This window comes from Poromitra crassiceps (genome assembly GCF_964638095.1).
Source record: "Poromitra crassiceps genome assembly, chromosome: 16".
Lineage (NCBI taxonomy): Eukaryota > Metazoa > Chordata > Actinopteri > Beryciformes > Melamphaidae > Poromitra > Poromitra crassiceps.
In genome coordinates, this window is record NC_139645.1 from 28422848 (window position 1) to 28445074 (window position 22227).

A 22227-nucleotide genomic window follows, 5' to 3' on the forward strand; every position below is an offset into this window, starting at 1 on the left:
CTATTCTGGCAACTAATCATGTGGAGGGGCTATCGCAGCGGAGACGGAGGGGCTCAATTGTGGGAGCAGATTGGCTGCTGTTCACAGCTAACGTTACAGCATTTCCGTTTCCCCACACGGCTTCTTCTACTCTTTTCTATCATCTTTCTCTAATCCGGAGAGCACTGTCGCCACCTAATGGGTCCGTAAAATAGCTTATACACCTTCAACATCCCCCATACTTTTACAGGAGATGCATCAGGCTTTGATCCACGTCCCACCGTCAAAAAACGCAATTGACGACTTTAGTCGTCATTGGCACTCTACGTTACTATTTGAATTGACGACTTTAGTCGTCATTGGCACTCAATGAGTTAATCTAAACGTGCGTCCTTTCTTCATTGACTGTTTTTACATCATTGTTTTTTTAATACTGACTGTTGTTCTTTTTCTTTTCGTTTTAATGACTCTTACACGATTGTTTTATTGACTGCTGTTAAGCACTTTGTTACTTGTATTGAAAAGTGCTATACAAATAAAGTTATTATTATTATATTATTATTATTATAAAAACGTGAAAATCATAATGTCGTTGTTGCCGTTCAACCCACCTACCACCATGAATAACATTAGCTAGCTCACTCATCGATTACCTAGCAGTGTGCACCAATCCTAAAAGTTGTCATTTTGTTGAAATTAAGTAGTGCTTGGTCGATCAGTACGCCGAATTTACCAGCAGGCTCTACGAATTTGTGAAGGCCTTTCTACCAGGTAGGTGTGATTGCCGATATCAAGGAAGGCCGTGTTAAATTGCCACATTTTCTAATAGAGTTTGGCGTGTACCGCGTCAAGGCTACAAGCCAGAATCCTATCGCTTGGTCAAATTCAAATAGCTGCCACACTTACCTCAAGCGAGTGAGACGTAGACGACGACGTCGATGTGAAGTCAGTAATTTTAAAACATTTTGCAGCATCTTCTTTCAAGCGTCTCTTCTTTTGCAAACAAATCTTTTCGGCTCCACCTGGCCATTTAGGTGGTGCCATGATGCAGCGCCACTTTTCAATCACTGTGATTGAAGTGACAGACAGTTGCAATGGGCTGGCCCAATGGCACGTGGACCAACGTTGATTGGTTAGAGGGCCAGTCTCACTCCAGAGACCAGAGTCATTTATGATTGACGCCTGAATGGGCCGCTGACGGCCGGCCCAGACCCACGTGGACCGACGTTGATTGGTTAGAGGGCCGGTCTCACTCCAGAATCATTCATTATTGACGCCTGAATGGGCCGCTACCGGCCCAATCAAATACATAATACATACTTTTTCATCTAACCTGACCGGCCCACTAGAAACCAAAGCGAGCGGCCTACCGGCCAATGCACTGGTAGAATTATATTGCAGTCCAGCCCTGCAAACAACTGAAAAAAGACGGCGGAGCTGATGAAAAGACGCACAGGTGGACACAGGCCCTTAAATGTTAAACTAGGCATCTCACGTGGTACGCACGCTCGATTCCTAGGCTCGCCCGCCCTGCTGGCCCTGCAGCTCATTGAGCTGGCCCTGCAGCTTGCATACGCAGCTCGGATGCTGCACTGCCTCACACGTAGCTTGGCTTGCACATGGGTGTGGGTGTGTGTGTGTGATGTCATCACATCATTAGGTAATTAGGGCAATCACCTAATTCAAAAATCCGGCTCCGTCAGGTCACCCGCACGGGTGCTCTTCTGACATCACTGATGACATCATCACTGAACTTATATAGCCTCAGCCAGAAAGGATGACATCACTGATGACATCATCACCGATGACATCACATCATGAGGTAATTAGGGCAATCACCTAATTAAATAATCCAGCTCTGTCAGGTCATCCGCACGGGTGCTATTTACACCCCCTATAAGTTTCACCCCAATTGACCCTTTTCACGGGGGCTATGGCCGGCACGCTCGATTCCTAGGCTCGCCCACTACGCGTTGCATATGTCCAGCGAATGGGGCCGCTCCAGGCTGAATCAGGTGCTCGCTTTGCCCAAATTTATGTCCTTGACCCGAGTCTCCATATTACATTAACATCGTCCCTAGTAACCACCGATATCTGTCAATGGGCAAATATTGGCCCCATAAAAGTAAACTAGCAAACCAATTTTTTTTATTAAAACGACATGACATTAAATTCACATTTGAAACCAAATCTTAACTCATTGAGTGCCAATGACGACTTTAGTCGTCAATTCATTTAGTGACGTAGAGTGCCATTGACGACTAAAGTCGTCAATTGCGTTTTTTGACGGGGGGATGTCGATCTAAGCCTCTTACATCGCGTCTTACAATATGGGAGCTATTGAATGTGTCTAACCTATTTTACAGAACCCTTAGGTGGCGACAGTGCTCTCCAGATTACAGAAATGTCAGGAATACAGCCTGAAAAAGCCGTGATCAAAGAGAACCCGCTCATGCTGCAGCCCAGAGCCATGTAGATTGCTCTGGCTGCTGCTTGACGGTGCCTGCCAACAGCAATCAATCCGCGCACACAACTGAGCTCCTCTGCCTCTGTCTGTCTGTCTGCATATAGTTTCTCCACACGATTACCCACCAGAAAGGCAGCACCCGACGCCGAAGGTCCAAACCTTTACCTGCAGTCCCGTTTGGCATTTCCTTGTCGCGCTGTGAGCTGTCGCAGCGCTGTCGCGCTGTGAGCCGCACTGCCCGCAAAAACGGAGGCTCCGAAAATAGACTGGGTGCGTGTGGGGAGGAGTTTGCAGCTGAGTGGGGGAGAGGGGGGTGGGGCACGCAGGCTCCACAGAACTACACCAGGTCACTACATCAGAAAATATTAGCTAGAGTCAGTGAATGTGCTTGAAATGCTGCATTTCACAAAAGGCGGAATATCTCAGCTTCTAGATAGAAATGCATGTTTTTGCTGTTTTTGACCTATCTTCTCCGGCTGATAACTAAAGAACGGAAAATGGTATCAATAAACTTTTTTTTGCTGATGATACAATAGAGTCTCCTTGTTCTTTTTGCGTGTTCGGTGTTTACATAGTAATATCACACAATATTCTGTGGGCCTCGAGAAATCACTGAAAATGCTCTGAAACTCTGGCACTGGGAGCGTCCGTTCTCCAAAAGTGGCTGGCACTCAATGAGTTAATAAAAAAATAAAAAAAATACATGAAATGACTTGCTTTATTTTTCCTTCTTGTGTATGGTGTTTCAACCAGTCTTGCATTGTGATGTATTACATTGTCTCATAATATTTTCCTGTGTAGGCCTAAAAACGTGAAATGGGCTTTTATATCGCCGAAATTTGGTAGATTGGTCTAATTTTTTGAGTAGTGGGTGATATTTACAAACTATGTGCAAAGTTTGGCTATGTGGGCCTTATGATTTCTGACGTGCATACACTTTTACGGAGGAATAAGAAAGAAAGATTAAACAGCAATTACAATATGGTTTCCACCCCTAATGATGATTTTCTCTGAAAAATTGCAGAGGAGGAGCACCGGCAGCAGTTTCCACTCCCCCCTGCCCCCTCCCCACCTCCTGCTGTGCACCCCAACGTGAGGTGTCTCCCCCCTGACCCCTCCTCACCTCCTGCTCTGCACCCCAACGTGAAGTGCCTCCCCCCTGCCCCCTCCCCACCTCCTGCTCTGCACCCCAACGTGAGGTGCCTCCCCCCTGCCCCCTCTCCACCTCCTGCTCTGCACCCCAACGTGAAGTCTCTCCCGCCTGACCCCTCCTCACCTCCTGCTCTGCACCCCAACGTGAAGTCTCTCCCGCCTGACCCCTCCTCACCTCCTGCTCTGCACCCCAACGTGAAGTGCCTCCCCCCTGCCCCCTCCCCACCTCCTGCTCTGCACCCCAACGTGAGGTGCCTCCCCCCTGCCCCCTCCCCACCTCCTGCTCTGCACCCCAACGTGAGGTGCCTCCCCCCTGCCCCCTCCCCACCTCCTGCTCTGCACCCCAACGTGAAGTGCCTCCCCCCTGCCCCCTCCTCACCTCCTGCTCTGCACCCCAACGTGAGGTGCCTCCCCCCTGCCCCCTCCCCACCTCCTGCTCTGCACCCCAATGTGACGTGCGACAGCTGCAATGGGCCGGTGGTCGGGACACGCTTCAAGTGCACCGTGTGTCCTGACTATGACCTGTGTGCCTCCTGCCGGGCCCAGCGCCTGCACACACAACACTTCCTGCGGCCCATTGAAAGTAAGTGTGTATTATGAAAACAAAGCAACACACATTCAACTCATTTCATTTCATTTCACATTTTGATTGGGATTAACCTCTTTGACATGTATCATCTCGTTTTCGAGGGCGTCCCAAGAACTCATCATTGACGTATTACGAGGCGGGCTGGAGGACTCTGTTCTCCATGAACATCGTCCCTATAGATAGGTCATGTAGTAACCACCAATATCTGTTATTGGGCCAGATATTGGCCTAATGATATTGATATTGATATTGATGCTGATGGTGATGGATGTCACAATGCCCTAAAATGACCTGTGTAGGCCTAAAAACGTGAAATGGGCTGTTATATCACCTTATGGTTTCAGACGTGCATACAGAATTATAGCTGCCGCGCAGCAATGAGTCGTGGCCGGGCACTGATGACATCATCAGTGATGTCACAACACTGAAGACATCACTGATGTCACAATGCACACTTGTTCAACTTTTGAGGCTTGAGCGTGTTTTTTGGTACTTTGAAAATGTCTTATGGGAACAGCAGAAGTGATGTATCCTGTAATGCTACTGTAACCTAATGACTGAGTCCATCTAACAGCAGTGTGTTTGTGTTAATGTGTTGTCTCTACCATGACTCACACTGTGTGTGTGTGTGTGTGTGTGTGTGTGTGTGTGTGTGTGTGTGTGTGTGTGTGTGTGTGTGTGTGTGTGTGTTGTGTTGTGTAAAGGTGTTGGGGAAGATGAGAAGCAGACCAAACCTAAGACGTAAGATGACGATCTCTAACTGTCCATGACATCATTACAACTCAGCAGTGACATCATCAGCTCAGCAGTGACATCATTACAGCAGCATTGTTATGAGTCAGGATTTGGCCCTTCCAGTGTTGTGCAAGTTCACACAAGAGCTAGCTCAAAGTTCAGCTCAAGCAGATTAAAATGAACTAGTTCAAGTTCATAGTATTTTGAACTTTGAACTAAGTTCACAGTCCCCATAAATGAGCAGTTCAGTTCACGAGCAGTTCATTTTAGTGTTTTTTTTCTCTCCCTGTGCATGAGTGTCAAGTCAGCCAGAATGTAAAAGTAGGTCTTCCCCTTTAGGGATTTCAAAATAAAACTCTCATTGTAACGTTAATCTTAATATTAAATTTGAGTAATGCTTTGCAGCCACAGTTTCACTCCATGTAATCTTCACACCAGTATTTTGATTCAAGATGTGTTGTTTCATTCATTGAAATACCTTGTTTCTCCAAAGGTGAGAATTTGAATACCTTTATTCTGAAAGTGAATTGCTTTATTCTGAAGTTTGCCCGCCAGCCCCCACAAAATCGTACGCTTGTGGGAGGGCTTGATGTTTGTTCCTTGCTGCAGCTAGTCTCTCCAGTCTCAAATATTACGTTGAATCTCTGCGCTCTATACTACATACATGAGTCTGTGCCACTTCACAGCCACTGCTGGTTTTTGAAGGCGGGTTGAAATTGAATGAGTAACAGGTCGTAGCACTGGTGAGAGAGCGGTTCGTAAAATGGGCTGCGCCTCCTGTGTCGTCTGATCGCAAAGTCGTTACTGATTGGGGAGCACTGAATCCACCACTGGCCAATCACTGGCCAAGTGAACGGTTCCCTCCCATAACCAGCCCTCTGAGGGAAAGTGTCCCAGACCCAGAGAGAGATCTGCAGCATGCAGTAACATAGTGTCCCAGACCCAGAGAGAGATCTGCAGCATGCAGTAACATAGTGTATCAGCGTAAGAACTCTCATGGGTCTGGCGTTGAGACTACACTGCACCTGACTGCCTGGGTGAAAGACATGGCGGGCTGTCCTCCACGCTTTGCATTGAAAAAAAAACATGGCGGACAATTCTAAACTTTTCCTACATGAAAACCACTCTGCGAATTGTGTTTCTGATCACATGTGATGCCATTCTGTGTCTCCCTGTGTCTTTGTTTTGCGTTTACAACCGTTCGTTTAAATTATCAGATACATGTTCAGCAGGCGGGGGAGGCGGACGTAATTTCCATAAAGTCGAGAATCCTGAACTTTATGCAAATTGTCAGGCGGGGGGGGGGGGGGGGGGGTGCACACTCCCTACTCGCGGACCTCCCCACCTGTCCCACAATGCATTGCGCAGCTGTCTCCAATAAGAGCACCGTTAACTCCCGCAGGTGTGAATGATGCTCACTGACTGCACATTCATGTAATATATAATGTACATTAATGGATTTGCAAAAGTCTGCGTTCAGCTCACTGTTCACCAGAATAATTATGATGCACAACACTGGGCCCTTCATTCTTTGTTGGTTTAGCTGCTTTCAAAACATCTCATCCAATAATCAGAGCTGGCTTTCCTGAGAACACTGACTACGTTTACATGCACACAATATTCCACTATTATTTCCGAATTTAGCATTTTCCGATTAAGACATCTGGGTTATTCCAGTATTATTCGGGTTTTAGGAGGATTCTTTGATCATGTATACAGCGCATTCGGAATATGCGTCTCAATCAGGGTTTTTACCGCGGTTTGCCACGCATGTTGCGTGTTTGTGGTCAACTGATGTGTGCTAGAAAGCGCTAGAAGAGGCGATATAATCATATATAATCCGTCATCTCTGGCATGCGAAAAGAAAAGCCCACATTTCTGATCGGGAGGAGATGAGAAACATCGATTGGTGCCCACGGAAGTCCAAAGTGCTTGCGAGCCTGCGAGGTAATAACGTAGGCTACTAGCCTACTTTATGAAAGACTTGGGGCCCTATTGTTGAAGTCGGCGTAGAAACTGCGTTTAAGGCCTGGCGCAGCCCAGATTAGTGGGTGTGGACCAGCGCACTCGATATCTTGGTGTCAGCGCTACACGCAGCCTCAAGCATTATAACCACGCCTTTTAAACGTAAAATTATGCACCCTCTGCTCATTGGAGAAGTGCAATAAACGAATCACACGCTTGCCTTTTAAGCTCCAATTCCACGGATTAGTCCAGTAAAACCAGAAAAACCAAGCGCTCTCCTCCCCCCCTCCCTTTCATCCCCGTCTATCTGTCTCCATATATAGGCTATTATTCCATATTATTATGCTTCTCAAACCAATAAACTGCAGTTTAAATACTGCAAGCATGTAAATACGCTACACTATAGCAAGATCAAAGTGAAAAGAATGTTCTAAATGCATCAGCTAGAAAAATATAGCCTATCCCTATATGATGAGATTAATTAGATTGGTGAAAGTTTGTCCAGAAAGATATCGTTTTCTCTCCCCTGCTGCAGGTAGGATGATGCACATAAATATAGCCTACATTATGTAAAGTCATTGCATAAATGTGTTTTTATTGTAAAAGTAAAATGTGAAGTAGAGCCAATTTATTGGAGCGGACATCACAGTAGGACATGACAGTAGAAGCGCGTTACCCTGTCACTTATCTAAATCACGTTAAATCGACGAGGGATATATATAGGCCCAGGATGACATATATGTTTCACATAGGGTGGTGTTTTCATTTCGATGTTTTATTTGGTCCAATATTGAAATGTTCTACAATTGCAGGTTGTGTTACCATTACACATTATTTAGATCTACCTTTATATCTATTTCGGCTCATTTGGTTGCTATTTAGTAGCGAAATGGAGTAGCCCAATGCATGCTGGGACATTTCACAGGCAGTGAACTTACAACTTCTTTTTCCTATGGGACGTGTGTTGTGTCTGTCTGAGCGAGGGAGTCAGACAGAGACAGAGAAGGGTGACAGAGGAGAGGCAGAGGAGCGCTCCTCGCAACTGGCGCACTGAATAGGCTGGTTTCAGAGAGAGACAGAGAAGGGTGACAGGGGAGAGGCAGAGGAGCGCCCCGCTCAACTGGCGCACTGAATAAGCCTGGTTTTCAAAAGCGCAAAGCGCAAAATTTACGCCAGGTGGGAAGATATCATTAGGCCGGCATTTAAGGCCGAAACGCCCATTCTCGCCCATTCAGGGAGTGCGCCATGCCCATTCAGCCTAAAGCGCATTTACCAGCCTAAAGCCATGTTGATATCTTCCCGAGACAGGCGCAAGGCACGTTTTTTTGCGTTTAAGGCCCGTTTTAGCGCCGAAGGCCTGTGAATAGGGGCCTTGATGTGCAAATAATCGCAACGCCAAACTTTCCAGCAGCAAGCTCCTGAAATGGACCAAGTGATCCTCTGTTTATTCTCAACAGAAAAACGGCACCTGCATCTCTCTCTCTCCCCCCCTCCCTCACGTGTCGGGGAGGGCGAGCTACGACTACATGTAAACGGGAATATTAGTGGATTATTCATTTAGTCGGAATATTGTCATTTTCCGAATATGGGCAAAAAGCGGAATATTGTGTGCATGTAAACGTAGTCAATGTAATAAGGACAATCAGAAAATCAGCTTTCAAGCTTATGAAGATTATTTATTTCCTTTATAAAGACAGTTATTATTATTATTATTATTATTATTATTATTATTATTATTATAAAGACATTATGCTATGCTGCTCTGACTTTATGTAACCCCACAGTGTGGACCGTGGAGTGCGGACCATGAAACGAGATTTGAGGAAGTGTAAGTGTGTATTAAGTTTTATATCCGGAAACAATGCAGCACACATTCTCTGTGTGTGTGTGTGTGTGTGTGTGTGAGACGTGCATGTTCAAATCCTGTGAAAAAAGATGGCTGGCAAAATGTGTCCTAATGAAAGTGAAGAAATTAAGAGTCAATCTCTTAACACGTTCACTGCCGTCGACGAGTTAACTCTTCAAACAGAAACCAACCGTTGACTGCCGTCGACGAGTTAACTCGTCAAAAAATAAATAAAAAAAATTTGACGGTGGGACGTGGATCAAACCCTTTTACGTCTCCTATAAAAATATGGGAGCCACCGAACGTGTACAACCCATTCCACCGACCCACTAAGTGGCGACAGTGCTCTCCAGACTAGAGAAAGCGAGCCAAAACTGCAGGGAAAAGCGTGAGGAAACCATTCTCATACTGTAGAATGGTTTGGCGAAAACGCTTTCGCGCTGGCGCACAACGGTGGCGCACAACGGTGGGGGGTTCCAAAAATAGACTGGGTGGAACACACTTTGAAATACGCAGCATAAAGCCCAGAATCGCAAAAGCTTCATCAAAGCTCTCAACCGAAACCCCAAGAAACGAGCGAGCCCATCCAGACTCGCCCGACGAGGGGTAGCCAGGCAGCAGACAGGCAGCAGAAACTCGCTTGTGACACGCCCGCTGCAGCCACGGAGGGAGGAGGAGAACACACACGGAGGGAGGAGTTTGAAGGAGAGGGGGGTTTCCTGCTGTTATGGAGGAAATTACTGTTCAAAACTATTGTTTAGATGTCTGACGTCTTACTGATGCCAAAAATAAATGGTTAAAGTGACTGTTCTATCGAATTTCACAAAAAGGCATTTTTCTCACCTTTCATTTTCAGACGCTGAAACCATGCTGTATTCAACTGCTAATGCCTAACTACTAACTCTACAAACTAACTCTTTTAGACAGAGAAAGCACACATTCTATTAGTTCTTTTGAGATATTTTGTGTTCACAAAATCCTAACAGAAAAGAATCCTTGGCTCTTGAAAGATGAGCCAGAATCCTAAAAAAAAAACCTTGGCAGAAGCTACCTACAGTAAAAAAAAAACTGTTGGCAGTGAATGTGTTAATAAATCAACAGATAATAAACACAACAGGTGTGTTAGATGAGAAGCTGCTGTTGTAATGAGTCTTGTTGTCTCATCAGATGCCTGTGAACTCACACTGGACCCAAACACAGCACACAGAGAGCTCCTCCTGTCTGAAGACAACAGAAAGGTGACGTGGGTGAGAGAGGAGCAGCCATATCCTGATCACCCAGAGAGATATGACACCTGGCCTCAGCTGCTGTGTAGAGATGGTCTGACTGGTCGCTGTTACTGGGAGGTGGAGAGGAAAGGAAAGGTTTTTATAGGAGTGACTTACAGAGGAATCAACAGGAGCGGATGGAGTTATGATTGTCTGCTTGGATATAATGAAAAGTCCTGGTGTCTGTTCTGCTCTGATGATCGTTACACTGCCGGGCACAATGACAGACGCACAGACATACCTCTCCCCTCCTCCTCTGTCTCTAACAGAGTCGCAGTGTATCTTGACTGGCCTGCTGGCTCTCTGTCCTTCTACACAGTTTCCTCTGACACACTGATCCACCTCCACACTTTCCACTCCTCATTCACTGAACCACTTTACCCTGGGTTTAGCTTCTGTTCTGATGCCTCAGTGTCTCTGTGTCAGATAGAGGAGTGAGAGAGAAACACACTGTGACCAAACACAGCTGCTGACATCAGGGGCGTATCTACAGGTGGGCCTGGGTAGGCACAGGCCCACCCACTTCTTGCCCTGGCCCACCCAAAAAAAAAAAAAAAATTGAATTGAATTGGTTGTTTTCTAGAGGCAAACTTGCTGCTGCATTGCTAGCCAATGGTTTTGTTACTTTTGTAAAAACGCAGGGCACATCATCTCCAGAGTCTAATGCATGACAACTTCATGACATCTAGGAATTTTGTTCTCTCTGTGGATAAATAAACCAGAGGGCGTCTTGTTCAAACTTGAAGCAGCCTCAGTGTTGTTATTTTTTAAACTCACAGCAGTATATGGATCAGTGGTTCTAATTTCTGTATAAAGTAACAGTATACACACAAGTATAAGCATTCATGTATGCAACATTTGGCACCTATATGTAACCTTTTAAGGTTGAGATAATTGTATTATCATTATATGGTCCAAATATTTCAGTAAAGCACTTGAAACACTTGAAATATTCTTGCTTGGGTGGTATCATTCTACTTGAAATGATGGTCAAATGCATTATTTTTAGTAAAATAACACGTCAAATATTTCGGGCGGCCGGCCTTCGGCCGGGCATCTGCACCCCTTCCTTTTTAAGGTTGAGATAATTGTATTATCATTATATGGTCCAAATATTTCAGTAAAGCACTTGAATCACTTGAAATATTCTTGCTTGGGTGGTATCATTCTACTTGAAATGATGGTCAAATGCATTATTTTTAGTAAAATAACACGTCAAATATTTCGGGCGGCCGGCCTTCGGCCGGGCATCTGCACCCCTTCCTATCCAGGCCCACCCAATTTGATCCAGGCCCACCTATAATTCAATTTCTGCATACGCCCCTGGCTGACATGATGCTTCACTCTGTACAGGATAACACACACACACCCACACACACACGCACGCGCACGCACACACACACACACACACACACACACACACACACACACACACACACACACACACACACACAGCTCTGTATAGCCGTTTTCCCACATCCGCTTTTTACCACTAAATGACCGGAACGTGGTCTAATGCCTTCATGTGTGAAAGTTGTTTTCCGGTATAAGCGCGACCCCGTCATCGCGGACATTTCACCAGTTTCGAGCCAGTCAGAAGAGCGGTATGCGCGATCAGGGACACAAGTAGGAAACGTGTCAAGTCATTTGCCGCGACACCGGTCCTTCTCATGGGCGAGGTGTACACACGTTGCTTAATGTTCCAGCGGGCATAATCTAATCATTCGCGCACATTAAAGCAAACTGGCGAAATGATCTTGTGATAATAAGAGCGTTATGTCAGCTTCATGTGTGGGTGTGCCGATTCCCCCCCTCCCCTCTCTGCTGCCTGCTCGCTCTCTGGCCAGTCCTTCAGTCCTCCTCCTTCAGTCAGCAGCCCAACAGGGACACAGACAGCTCTGAGAGTCTTGCAAGCCGCCCAACGCTTGTTGAGAAAGCAAATGCACGAAGCGAAATGTGGAAGTATTTTGCTTACGTTGCTGACAGCGAAGGCAAGCCCGGACACATCAAACGAAGCCAGTCTGTAAAAAGTGCTTCAACGCGACGCAGGTGAACGGATAAACATCGAACCAGCCAGGCTATTTCTCTCAGACACGGATCCCAACTTCTTCAAATATTTCAGTTCAAAGACTGGTTAGCGAATGTGAATGATACAACATACATGCCCTCTTAAGACAAACGAGTGTGATTTATTGTGTGACAAGCAAACTTATTTCACCATCGGAGTTTTGCCGACACGTCACTCCCCACCCGCTCTGCAGTGCCGCCCCGCCCCCCAACATACAGGCAATTTCGCTGCTATATTCCCACATGTGAGCGCTCAGGTGTGAAGGGAAATTCCGGGAAATGTCCGATATTGACTTACAGGTAATTTTCCGGTACGCATGTGGGAAAACAGCTTTTGTTTCACTCTCTTTTCTCTTCTCTTCACAGTTGTTCTCTCTCTAGTGTGTGTGCCATTTAGCCTGACTGCAGCTGGCTGCGGTCGACTCGCCACATGTCCTCCAGAGCAGCGCTTCTCTCTCTCTCTCTCTCTCTGTTTCTCTCCCTCTCTCTCCCTCCCTCTCTCCCTCTCCCTCTCTCTCTCCCTCTCTCTCGCGCGTGTATAAAGGACAGCGAGTGCAACGAAAATCCCACCACAATTTTGATAGAAGGGAAATCTTTTCAGGATCCCCAGATCCATGTTGAATGTGCCTCCATGTGTTCAGGCCTTCAGTCTGTCCTGTACTTCTGCTGATTAGATTATCAGTCTAACTTCAGTCTGTCCTATCCTTCTGCATAGGATACGGTATATCCTATGCTAAGTATGATTATATGTATACTGTATATATCCTATGCTAAGTATGATTATATGTATACTGTATATATCCTATCCTAAGTATGATTATATGTATACTGTATATATCCTATGCTAAGTATGATTATATGTATACTGTATATATCCTATGCTAAGTATGATTATATGTATACTGTATATATCCTTTCCTAAGTATGATTATATGTATTGTGGTAACTCTGATTCAAACCAAGACACAAAAAGCAGTTTTAAACGCATGAGCGTTGTTTTATTCACCAAAATTAAATTCTTCCCTTATCGGGGTATGTCCATGAAATATATAACTTAGGCAGGAGGGGTTAGCCTGTGGGCCAACATAGGGGTTTTCTCCCCACCACGTAGCCAGGGCTCAGTTCCTCTTTTAATTGCTCCAGTAACGTGCCTGTGGACGAGAGGAGAGAGGGGCGGTCAGGCAACATCATATTACGACATGAGTATGTTTAAGGAGAGGAGTGGGAATATGACTTACCGCCCGACAGCAAGGAGCGCTTCCTTCTGGAGGAAAACCGGCCACACAGTGAGCTTCAGAGCGGAGTCTGCTTTCTAGGGCCACTAATTGGGGGATCTGTTCCAGCCGGGTGCGTTGTTCCTAACAGCGCCCGGCTGCTAGCGGTCCCACTGATTCAGTATATAATTGGGGAAATACCTATCACTGATGACGCGGCCTAGACAGCGTTTCTGACGGGATCCCCCGGCTCTGACGTCACTGTGGTGGCTGGCTGTCCTCCCGCTCTCACCTGTCAGGGGGTAGGCTGACGAGACTCCACAATATACTGTATATATCCTATCCTAAGTATGATTATATGTATACTGTATATATCCTATCCTAAGTATGATTATATGTATACTGTATATATCCTATCCTAAGTATGATTATATACTGTGTATATCCTATCCTAAGTATCCTATCATATGATTTTGCTACAATGACCCACTTTCCCCTCTGAGATCCACAAAGCCTTAAAGTCTAATTCTATGTTTGATGCCTAAAATCAGACAGAATGTTGTTTTGTTGACAGAAGATCATGTAAAAATGGAATCACAAATTTATGTCAGTGTAAACAATCGCTGATATATAGGATCTGATCACAGGATTTTTTTTAAACTTGTGACATGAATGTAAAAAAAAAAGTGCCGTGAATGTTTTGTTTTGATTCGTTTTTATGTAGAATATCTTGAAGAAATCTCATGTAAATCTGTATGATGGTGATGGTTTATAGGCTACAATGTATGGACTGTAATGTACTGTAAGAGTGATACAAAAACTTCCATAAAAAATAAAAAAAATAAAATCCCCCCACAACGTGCTGCTGCTGCTGTGTTTCATCTGACAGCCAGGGCCTTCAGCTTGAAACAAGTGAGGAAAAAAGTGATTTGCCGGTTGACGGCCCCAGGGGGCGCTGCTGAGTGCTGAGGACAGAGAGAGAGAGAAGAGGGAGAGACAGACTTGTTACTGTCCAGAAATATTCTGTGATGAATGTATTATGCACTTTGTTTCATTTCATTTGACTTTTTCTATCTCATTTAGTTTTCCAGACCCCTGAAAATTGTTTTGGCAAATTTTGGAGGTGATCAGAGCAACGGTGCGCCTTGCCCCTCCAGACAAACAGACAGTTCTCCAATTACAGTATTATATTATTTTGTTCTATTCACTCGCAGGGGAGTGCCTGGAAAACAAAGTCTGTAAAAGTTGTCAAAATCTGTCAGAGAAAGATGAGTACAGGGATCAGGAGGACAGTAGATGTTTTTCAGGTGCTTTTTGAAAGCAGAATAAGAGGACATTGATCTTAGCGGTAGGCTTAATTCACTCCAAAGCTTAGGACCTCTAAAAGTGATGTTGAATTGGTGCCTTGAAGTCTGTGTGCGCGGTAAGAGTAGATTGTTGTTGCTGTGTCTTGTTTGATATGAATGGACATTTGTGGTGGGAATGAACAAATACTGAAGGGTGACTGGAAGATCATGTTTCCTATATATAAACTTGTGTAAGAATAAGCATGTTTGATAAACATTCACTTTGTCAATGGGTAATATATTATATTTTTTAAAGAGGGGTGCCGAAGGAGCCTATCTATTAGAATGAGATATAAATCTTAGATATTTCTTCTGTATGATGCATAATTTGTTGAGATATGTAGGATAAGTTGCCGCCAAATTAAAATTGTGTGTGTGTGTGTGTGTGTGTGTGTGTGTGTGTGTGTGTGGGGCGTGTGGTTGGGCTCTGTCTCTGCCCTTGCTAAGGGCAGACTGCAGCGTATTGTGCGCACAGCAGAGAAGCTGACAGGACAACAGCAACTGTCACTGAGTTTACTGTATGATGCCAGGGTCAGGAAGCAGGCAGGGAGGATCGTCTCTGACCCTTCTCATCCTGGTAACCGTTTGTTTAGGAAACTTCCATCAGGAAGGCGGTTCTGTGCCATCAAGATCAGAACCACACGCCACCTAAACAGCTTCTTCCGGAGGGCTGTCTCTCTCCTCAACAAGCCCACTCACTTCTGAGGTCATGAGACCCCCCCCCCACCCCCCTGGCCTTCCAGTCACCCTTTAGAGCACTTTATCTTACTATTTTAATCCATGCGTTTCTATAATTAAAGTTTTTATCTTAGTTTCTAGTGATTTTATTGTTTTTATGAATGCTTTTATGAGTGCATAGCTGTAACCTGACGCTGCCAGATGGACGGTTTAGCTCCACATTACGTTTCACTAAACCAGTCGATCTGGGAATGCAGTAACCTGACCCGCTGACGGAGGCGGGCACTTTTTCCAAGCTACTTGGCAGGTGATTGGATGACCCATCTGTCTATCACCGCTGGTGCGTGTTAACTTCAACCAATCAGATCGCCATGCCTCTGACGTCACGTTTGCGACCGGAGGAAGGTGCCTGTCTATCATTGATTGAGTCCTCAGCATCCTCATCGTCGTAAAGTCTCCTTTGAAGCATGGTGTATAACGAACTAGTTGTGTGGCTTAGCCTTCCTAAATGTTGAGGGTCGTTTTTTAGAATTTAATACATAGAATTGGGAACGTTACATTCAATTTCATTCAGACTGCCTGTCACTTCCGCAGCGGCAGCCATGTTGACGAGTGAAAAGAACTACAAAGACCATGTACCCACTACTTGCCCAGACGGCCCGCCTAAGGCTGCCGCTGATTCGTCGAGCCAGCCATGGTTCGGCCAATCATCTTAACTGCCTGTGCATGACAAGATGGATTACGTCGAGATAATCTCTTTTGATCTCGCGAGGTTATCAATCTTGCAAGCAAGGTTAGCATAGCTGCACTTTTTAGTCAAAACTAATGGTTGTGGTAACCAACTATGCTCCTTCATGTCCTGAGTGTCTTGTCTTCACTGTCGTATACGCATGTATGTTTATTGTATCTTGTCGAGTTCGGATTCACCAGAATGAATTCCTGTGTGTCCTTGTGATGCATTTGGCAATAAAGTGTTTCTGATTCTGATTCTGATTCTGTCACCCGCACGGGTGCTCTTCTGACATCACTGATGACATCACTGAGGACATCATCACTGATGACATCATCACTGAACTTATGCCTCAGCCAGAAAGGATGACATCACTGATGGCATCATCACTGATGACATCACATCATTAGGTAATTAGGGCAATGACCTAATTAAAAAATCCAGCTCCATCAGGTCAATCGCACGGGTGCTCTTTACACCCCCTATAAGTTTCACCTCAATAACCCTTTTCACGGGGGCCATTTTGTGTCGAAAAGGCAGGGTAAACACAGGTGCAAGCAAAACACTAATGAGGGTATCAAACTTCCATGATTGGAATGTGGAAACCCTCATTAGTGTTTTGTTCGCACCGGTGTTTATTCTGCCTTTTCGACACAAAATAGCCCATGTGAAAAGGGTCTATCGCACATAAAACGACATAGTATACCCTGCACGCTCGATTCCTAGGCTCGCCCTCTGAGCGGGCTCGCCCACTACGCGTCGCATACGTCCAGCGAATGGGGCCGCTCCAGGCTGAATCAGGTGCTCGCTTTGCCCAAATTTATGTCCTCGACCCGAGTCTCCATATTACATTAACATCGTCCGCAGTAACCACCAATATCTGTCATTGGGCAAATATTGGCCCCATAAAACTAAACTAGCAAACAATTTTTTTATTAAAACGAAAAAATACATGAAATAACTTCCTTCTTTTGTATGGTGTTTCAACCAGTCTTGCATTGTGATGTATTACATTGTATTTTCCTGTGTAGGCCTAAAAACGTGAAATGGGCTGTTATATCACCAACATTTGGTAGATTTGTGTAATTCTTTGTTTCCGAGTAGTGGGTGATTTTCCAAACTATGTGCAAAGTTTGGCTGCTGTGGGCCTTATGGTTTCTGACATATGCATACAGTTTTACAGAAGAATAAGAATTATAGCTGCTGCGCAGCAATGAGTCATGGCCGGACACTGATGACATCATCAGTGATGTCACAACACTGAAGACATCACTGATGACATCATCAGTGATGTCACAATGCACAGCTGTTCAACTTTTGAGGCTTGAGCGTGTTTTTTGGTACTTTGAAGATGTCTTATGGGAACAGCAGAAGTGATGTATCCTGTAATGCTACTGTAACCTAATGACTGAGTCCATCTAACAGCAGTGTGTTTGTGTTAATGTGTTGTCTCTATCATGACTCACTCTGTGTGGAAAGAATCTATATGAACATATATGCAACTATATGCAACCTATATGCAGCATATATGAGCATATAGGCCATATATATGCCGCATATACGTTGCATATAGGCCAGATTTAGGTGCATATATGCGCATATAGGAGCATATAGGCCATATATATGCCGCATATAGGTTGCATATAGGCCAGATTTAGGTGCATATATGCGCATATAGGAGCATATAGGCTATATATATGCCGCATATAGGTTGCATATAGGCCAGATTTAGGTGCATATATGCGCATATAGGAGCATATAGGCCATATATATGCCGCATATAGGTTGCATATAGGCCAGATTTAGGTGCATATATGCGCATATAGGAGCATATAGGCCATATATATGCCGCATATAGGTTGCATATAGGCCAGATTTAGGTGCATATATGCGCATATAGGCCACATTTATGCCGCATATAGGTTGCATATAGGCCAGATTCAGGTGCATATAAGTGCATATACCGGGCATATAGGTCTCCTATAGCTTCTTTATATCCACATATAGGTACTATATGTGCACATACAGGGCATATATGTCTCCTATATAGCTTCTTTATATACACATAAAGGCCCTATATGTTCATAATACAGGTCATATAGGTCTCACTTCTTTATATCCACATATAGGCCATATATGTACACAATACAAGGTATATGCCTCCTATATAGGTCATTTACAAATCTGTTTGTATACACTGTGTCATAATCCATATATACCCAGCGAGCACAAAACGTTTTTTCAACGTTGATTTTTAGTTTAAATCTGGGTGATATTGGGTTTGAACGTCTAAGACCTAATTTCACCCTCTTTTCAACCGGCTAAAATGCGGTTACAACGTAAACGTGTAAAAAAACACAATTTGGTTCATCATATTGTTAAAACATTTGTTGTAGTTTGGAATAGAGACAATATTGATAGTGTGTGAATTGGCATTTTATTGTCTTTTATTGTGTAACTGAGAGTTGAAATCTGATCTACACGAAAACTACATTTCAACGCATTTTATGTCACATGAAATATCATAAATATGGGACTATAGGCTATGTGGTGCCAGCAAAAAGCTTCCAGGACACAACTATGGTTAATAGTTTAGCGCAATACTATAAAATAATGAATTCAGTTCCTGCAGCAACGAGCATGCGCAAGTACTTACTAGCTGTGACTGACTAGACCAAAGCGGTCTGCACCGGTCTGCACCAAGTGCGGAACGGTGCTCTGGGCACACTATGTTATTGTAACAGACTATACGAGGCTCTGTGTAGGCCTACCTCCTGAGTCTCTGGTGTTAAATGAAGTTAACCTCTGAAGCCGTACAGCCTACAGACTATAGATGCACACACACACACAACATCATTTTAGTCTGTTACGATCGTACGCATCACATAAAATAACTTCCCGATTGCTGACAATTGTGGTCTAAGTTGTGTGCGAGAGAGTATATAATGTGCCCGGCTCTCTGGTTAGTATAATAAAATGTATAGCTCAGCACTAGAGCACACGGCTTGAACCTTGGAGAACGGGGTTCGAATCCTGTGTGCGCTGCTATTTTTTTTTATTTAAAACCCTACATATAGGTACATATATGTACATATAGGTTTCCCATATATGGTGCATACATAAAATTGGCCGATTTCCTATATTATATGTACATATAGGTACATATATGTACCTATACATATAGGTACATATATGTACATATAATATAGGAAAACGGCCAATTTTATGTATGCACCATATATGGGAAAACTATATGTGGCCCTATATTAAAACATATAGGGTACATATAGATTCTTTCCATGTGGGGTGTGTGTGTGTGTGTGTTTGTTTGTGTGTAAAGGTGTTCGGGAAGAGGAGAAGCAGACCAAACCTAAGACGTAAGATGACCATCTCTAACTGTCCATGACATCATTACAGCTCAGCAGTGACATCATCAGCTCAGCAGTGACATCATCAGCTCAGCAGTGACATCATTACAGCAGCATTATTATGAGTCAAAGCTCTGTCTCTATGATTTTAAAACAGTTTATATTATCCAGCTCTCCTAAAAAGAGGTATCAAGTCGGAATTTGGCCCTTCCAGTGTTGTGCAAGTTCACACAAGAGCTAGCTCAAAGTTCAACTCACGCAGATTAAAATGAACTAGTTCATGTTCATAGTTCACAATTTTGAACTTTGAACTAAGTTCACAGTCCTGAAAAATGAGCAGTTCAGTTCATGAGCAGTTCATTTTAGTGTTTTTTTTCTCCCTTAAGGGATTTCAAAATAAAACTCTCATTGTAACGTAATCTTAATATTAAATTTGAGTAATGCTTTGCAGCCACAGTTTCACTCCATGTAATCTTCACATCAGTATTTTGATGCAAGATTTGTTGTTTCATTCATTGAAATACCTTGTTTCTCCAAAGGTGAGAATTTGAATACCTTTATTCTGAAAGTGAATTGCTTTATTCTGAAGTTTGCCCGCCAGCCCCCACAAAGGCGTACGCTTGTGGGAGGGCTTGATGTTTGTTCCTTGGTGCAGCAGACTCAAATATTACGTTGAATCTCTGCGCTCTGCATACTACATACATGAGTCTGTGCCACTTCACAGCCACTGCTGGTTTTTGAAGTCTGGTTGAAACTGAATGAGTGACAGGTCATAGCACCAATGAGAGAGCGGTTGTATCAGACCCAGAGAGAGATCTGCAGCATGCAGTAACATAGTGTATCAGCGTAAGAACTCTCATGGGTCTGGCGTTGAGACTACGCTGCACCTGACTGGGTGAACAACATGGCGGGACAACTTTATGCAAATTGTCAGGATGGGGGGGGGGGGGGGGGGCGGTGCACGCTCCCCGCTCGCGGACCTCCCCACCTGCCCCACAATGCATTGCGCAGCTGTCTCCAATAAGACCACCGTTAACTCCCGCAGGTGTGAACAATGCTCACTGTACATTTATGTAATATATAATGTACATTCATGGATTTGCAAAAGTCTGCGTTCAGCTCACTGTTCACCAGAATATGATGCACAACACTGGGCCCTTCATTCTTTGTTGATTTAGCTACTTTCAAAACATCACATCCAATAATCAGAGCTGGCTTTCCTGAGAACAATGTAATAAGGACAATCAGGTTTTAAGGTTATGAAGATTATTTATTTCCTTTATAAAGACAGTAATTATTATTATTATTATTATTATTATTATTATAAAGACAGTATGCTATGCTGCTCTGACTTTATGTAACCCCACAGTGTGGACCGTGGAGTGCGGACCATGGAACCAGATCTGAGCAAGTGTAAGTGTGTATTAAGTTTTATATCCATGAAAACAAAGCAGCACACATTCTGTTTCTATGCGTGTGTGTGTGTGTGCGCACGTGTGTGTTTCTGTGTGTGTGTCTGTGTGTGTGTGTGTGTGTGTGTGTGTGTGTGTGTGGTGTGTGTGTGTGTGTGTGTGTGTGAGAGAGAGAGAAAGTTCATGTCTTTAGTAAAGTGTTAGTCTGCTTGTGTTGCTGTGTAAGGACACCAGGACTCTATATGGTCATTTTTATAGAAGTCATATTCATACTGGTTCAAATATAAATATAGTCTTTCCTAACTTTGCTGAGCTTTTGTGTGTGAAAGAAACTAAACAGCAGCAGCATAAAGACGCAGGTCTCAAATATAAACAGGTTGAATTCAGTGATTGAAGCAAATAAAACGCTATTAATTGAAGTTAGATGGTAAATCAGACAATAATAAACACAACATATGTGTTAGATGAGAAGCTGCTGTTGTATTGAGTCTTGTTGTCTCATCAGATGCCTGTGGTCTCACACTGGACCCAAACACAGCACAGAGACACCTCCTCCTGTCTGAAGACAACAGAAAGGTGACGTGTGTGTGGGAGGAGCAGCCATATCCTGATCACCCAGAGAGATTTGACAGCATGTCTCAGCTGCTGTGTAGAGATGGTCTGACTGGTCGCTGTTACTGGGAGCTGGAGAGGAAAGGAAGGGTTAATATAGGAGTGACTTACAGAGGAATCAGCAGGAGAGGACGGGGTGATGACTGCAGGCTTGGAGGTAATGAAAAGTCCTGGATGCTGCACTGCTCTGATGATGATAGTTACTCTGCCTGGCACAATGACAGACCCACAGACATACCTCTCCCCTCCTGTGTCTCTAACAGATTTGCAGTGTATCTTGACTGGCCTGCTGGCTCTCTGTCCTTCTACAACGTTTCCTCTGACAAACTGATTCACCTCCACACTTTCCACTCCTCATTCAATGAACCACTTTACCCTGCGTTTGGGTTAGGCTGGTCTGTTGGTGACTCAGTGTCTCTTCTCTGTATCAGATAGAGTGAGAGAGAAACACACTCTGACCAAACACAGCTGCTGACATGATGCTTCACTCTGTACAGGATCACACACACACACACACACACACACACACACACACACACACACACACACACACACACACACACACACACACACACACACACACACACGGGGACACCTCGGCATTCCGAAATGTCGGCACTCCGAAATACCGGCATTCCGACAAAATTGAGATCTGTCTCGCCATTGCGAAAGAACCCTCCCCCAGACCCTAACCCTAAACCTAACCTCTCCCACCCCCCACGCCTAAGCCTAACCTAACCTCTCGGCGAAACATTTTTTGGAGATAAAAAAGGGCCGCCTCTCCGAAAGCATAGAAGTC

General features: G+C 44.4%; 2 protein-coding genes across 2 annotated transcripts in view; both read left to right on the top strand.

Moving 5' to 3' along the window:
• Positions 1-21868, top strand: part of LOC310791559 (receptor-interacting serine/threonine-protein kinase 3-like) — a gene marked incomplete at its 3' end in the record, with an annotated part of 93474 nt that extends 71606 nt beyond the window's left edge. The window contains exons 11-13 of the mRNA XM_083653228.1: positions 19377-19413; positions 20774-20825; positions 21860-21868. Coding sequence (XP_083509354.1) covers positions 19377-19413; positions 20774-20825; positions 21860-21868 — 98 coding nt within the window. The remainder of the gene's footprint in view (positions 1-19376; positions 19414-20773; positions 20826-21859) is intronic.
• On the top strand, positions 4060-10775 carry LOC310791065 (stonustoxin subunit beta-like). The gene is made up of 4 exons (XM_083652780.1): positions 4060-4181; positions 4892-4928; positions 8672-8715; positions 9901-10775. Exons 3-4 carry the CDS (start codon positions 8694-8696, stop codon positions 10437-10439), a joined length of 561 nt encoding a protein of 186 aa, XP_083508906.1. The 5' UTR covers positions 4060-4181; positions 4892-4928; positions 8672-8693; the 3' UTR covers positions 10440-10775.
• Positions 21869-22227: the final 359 nt, after the last annotated feature.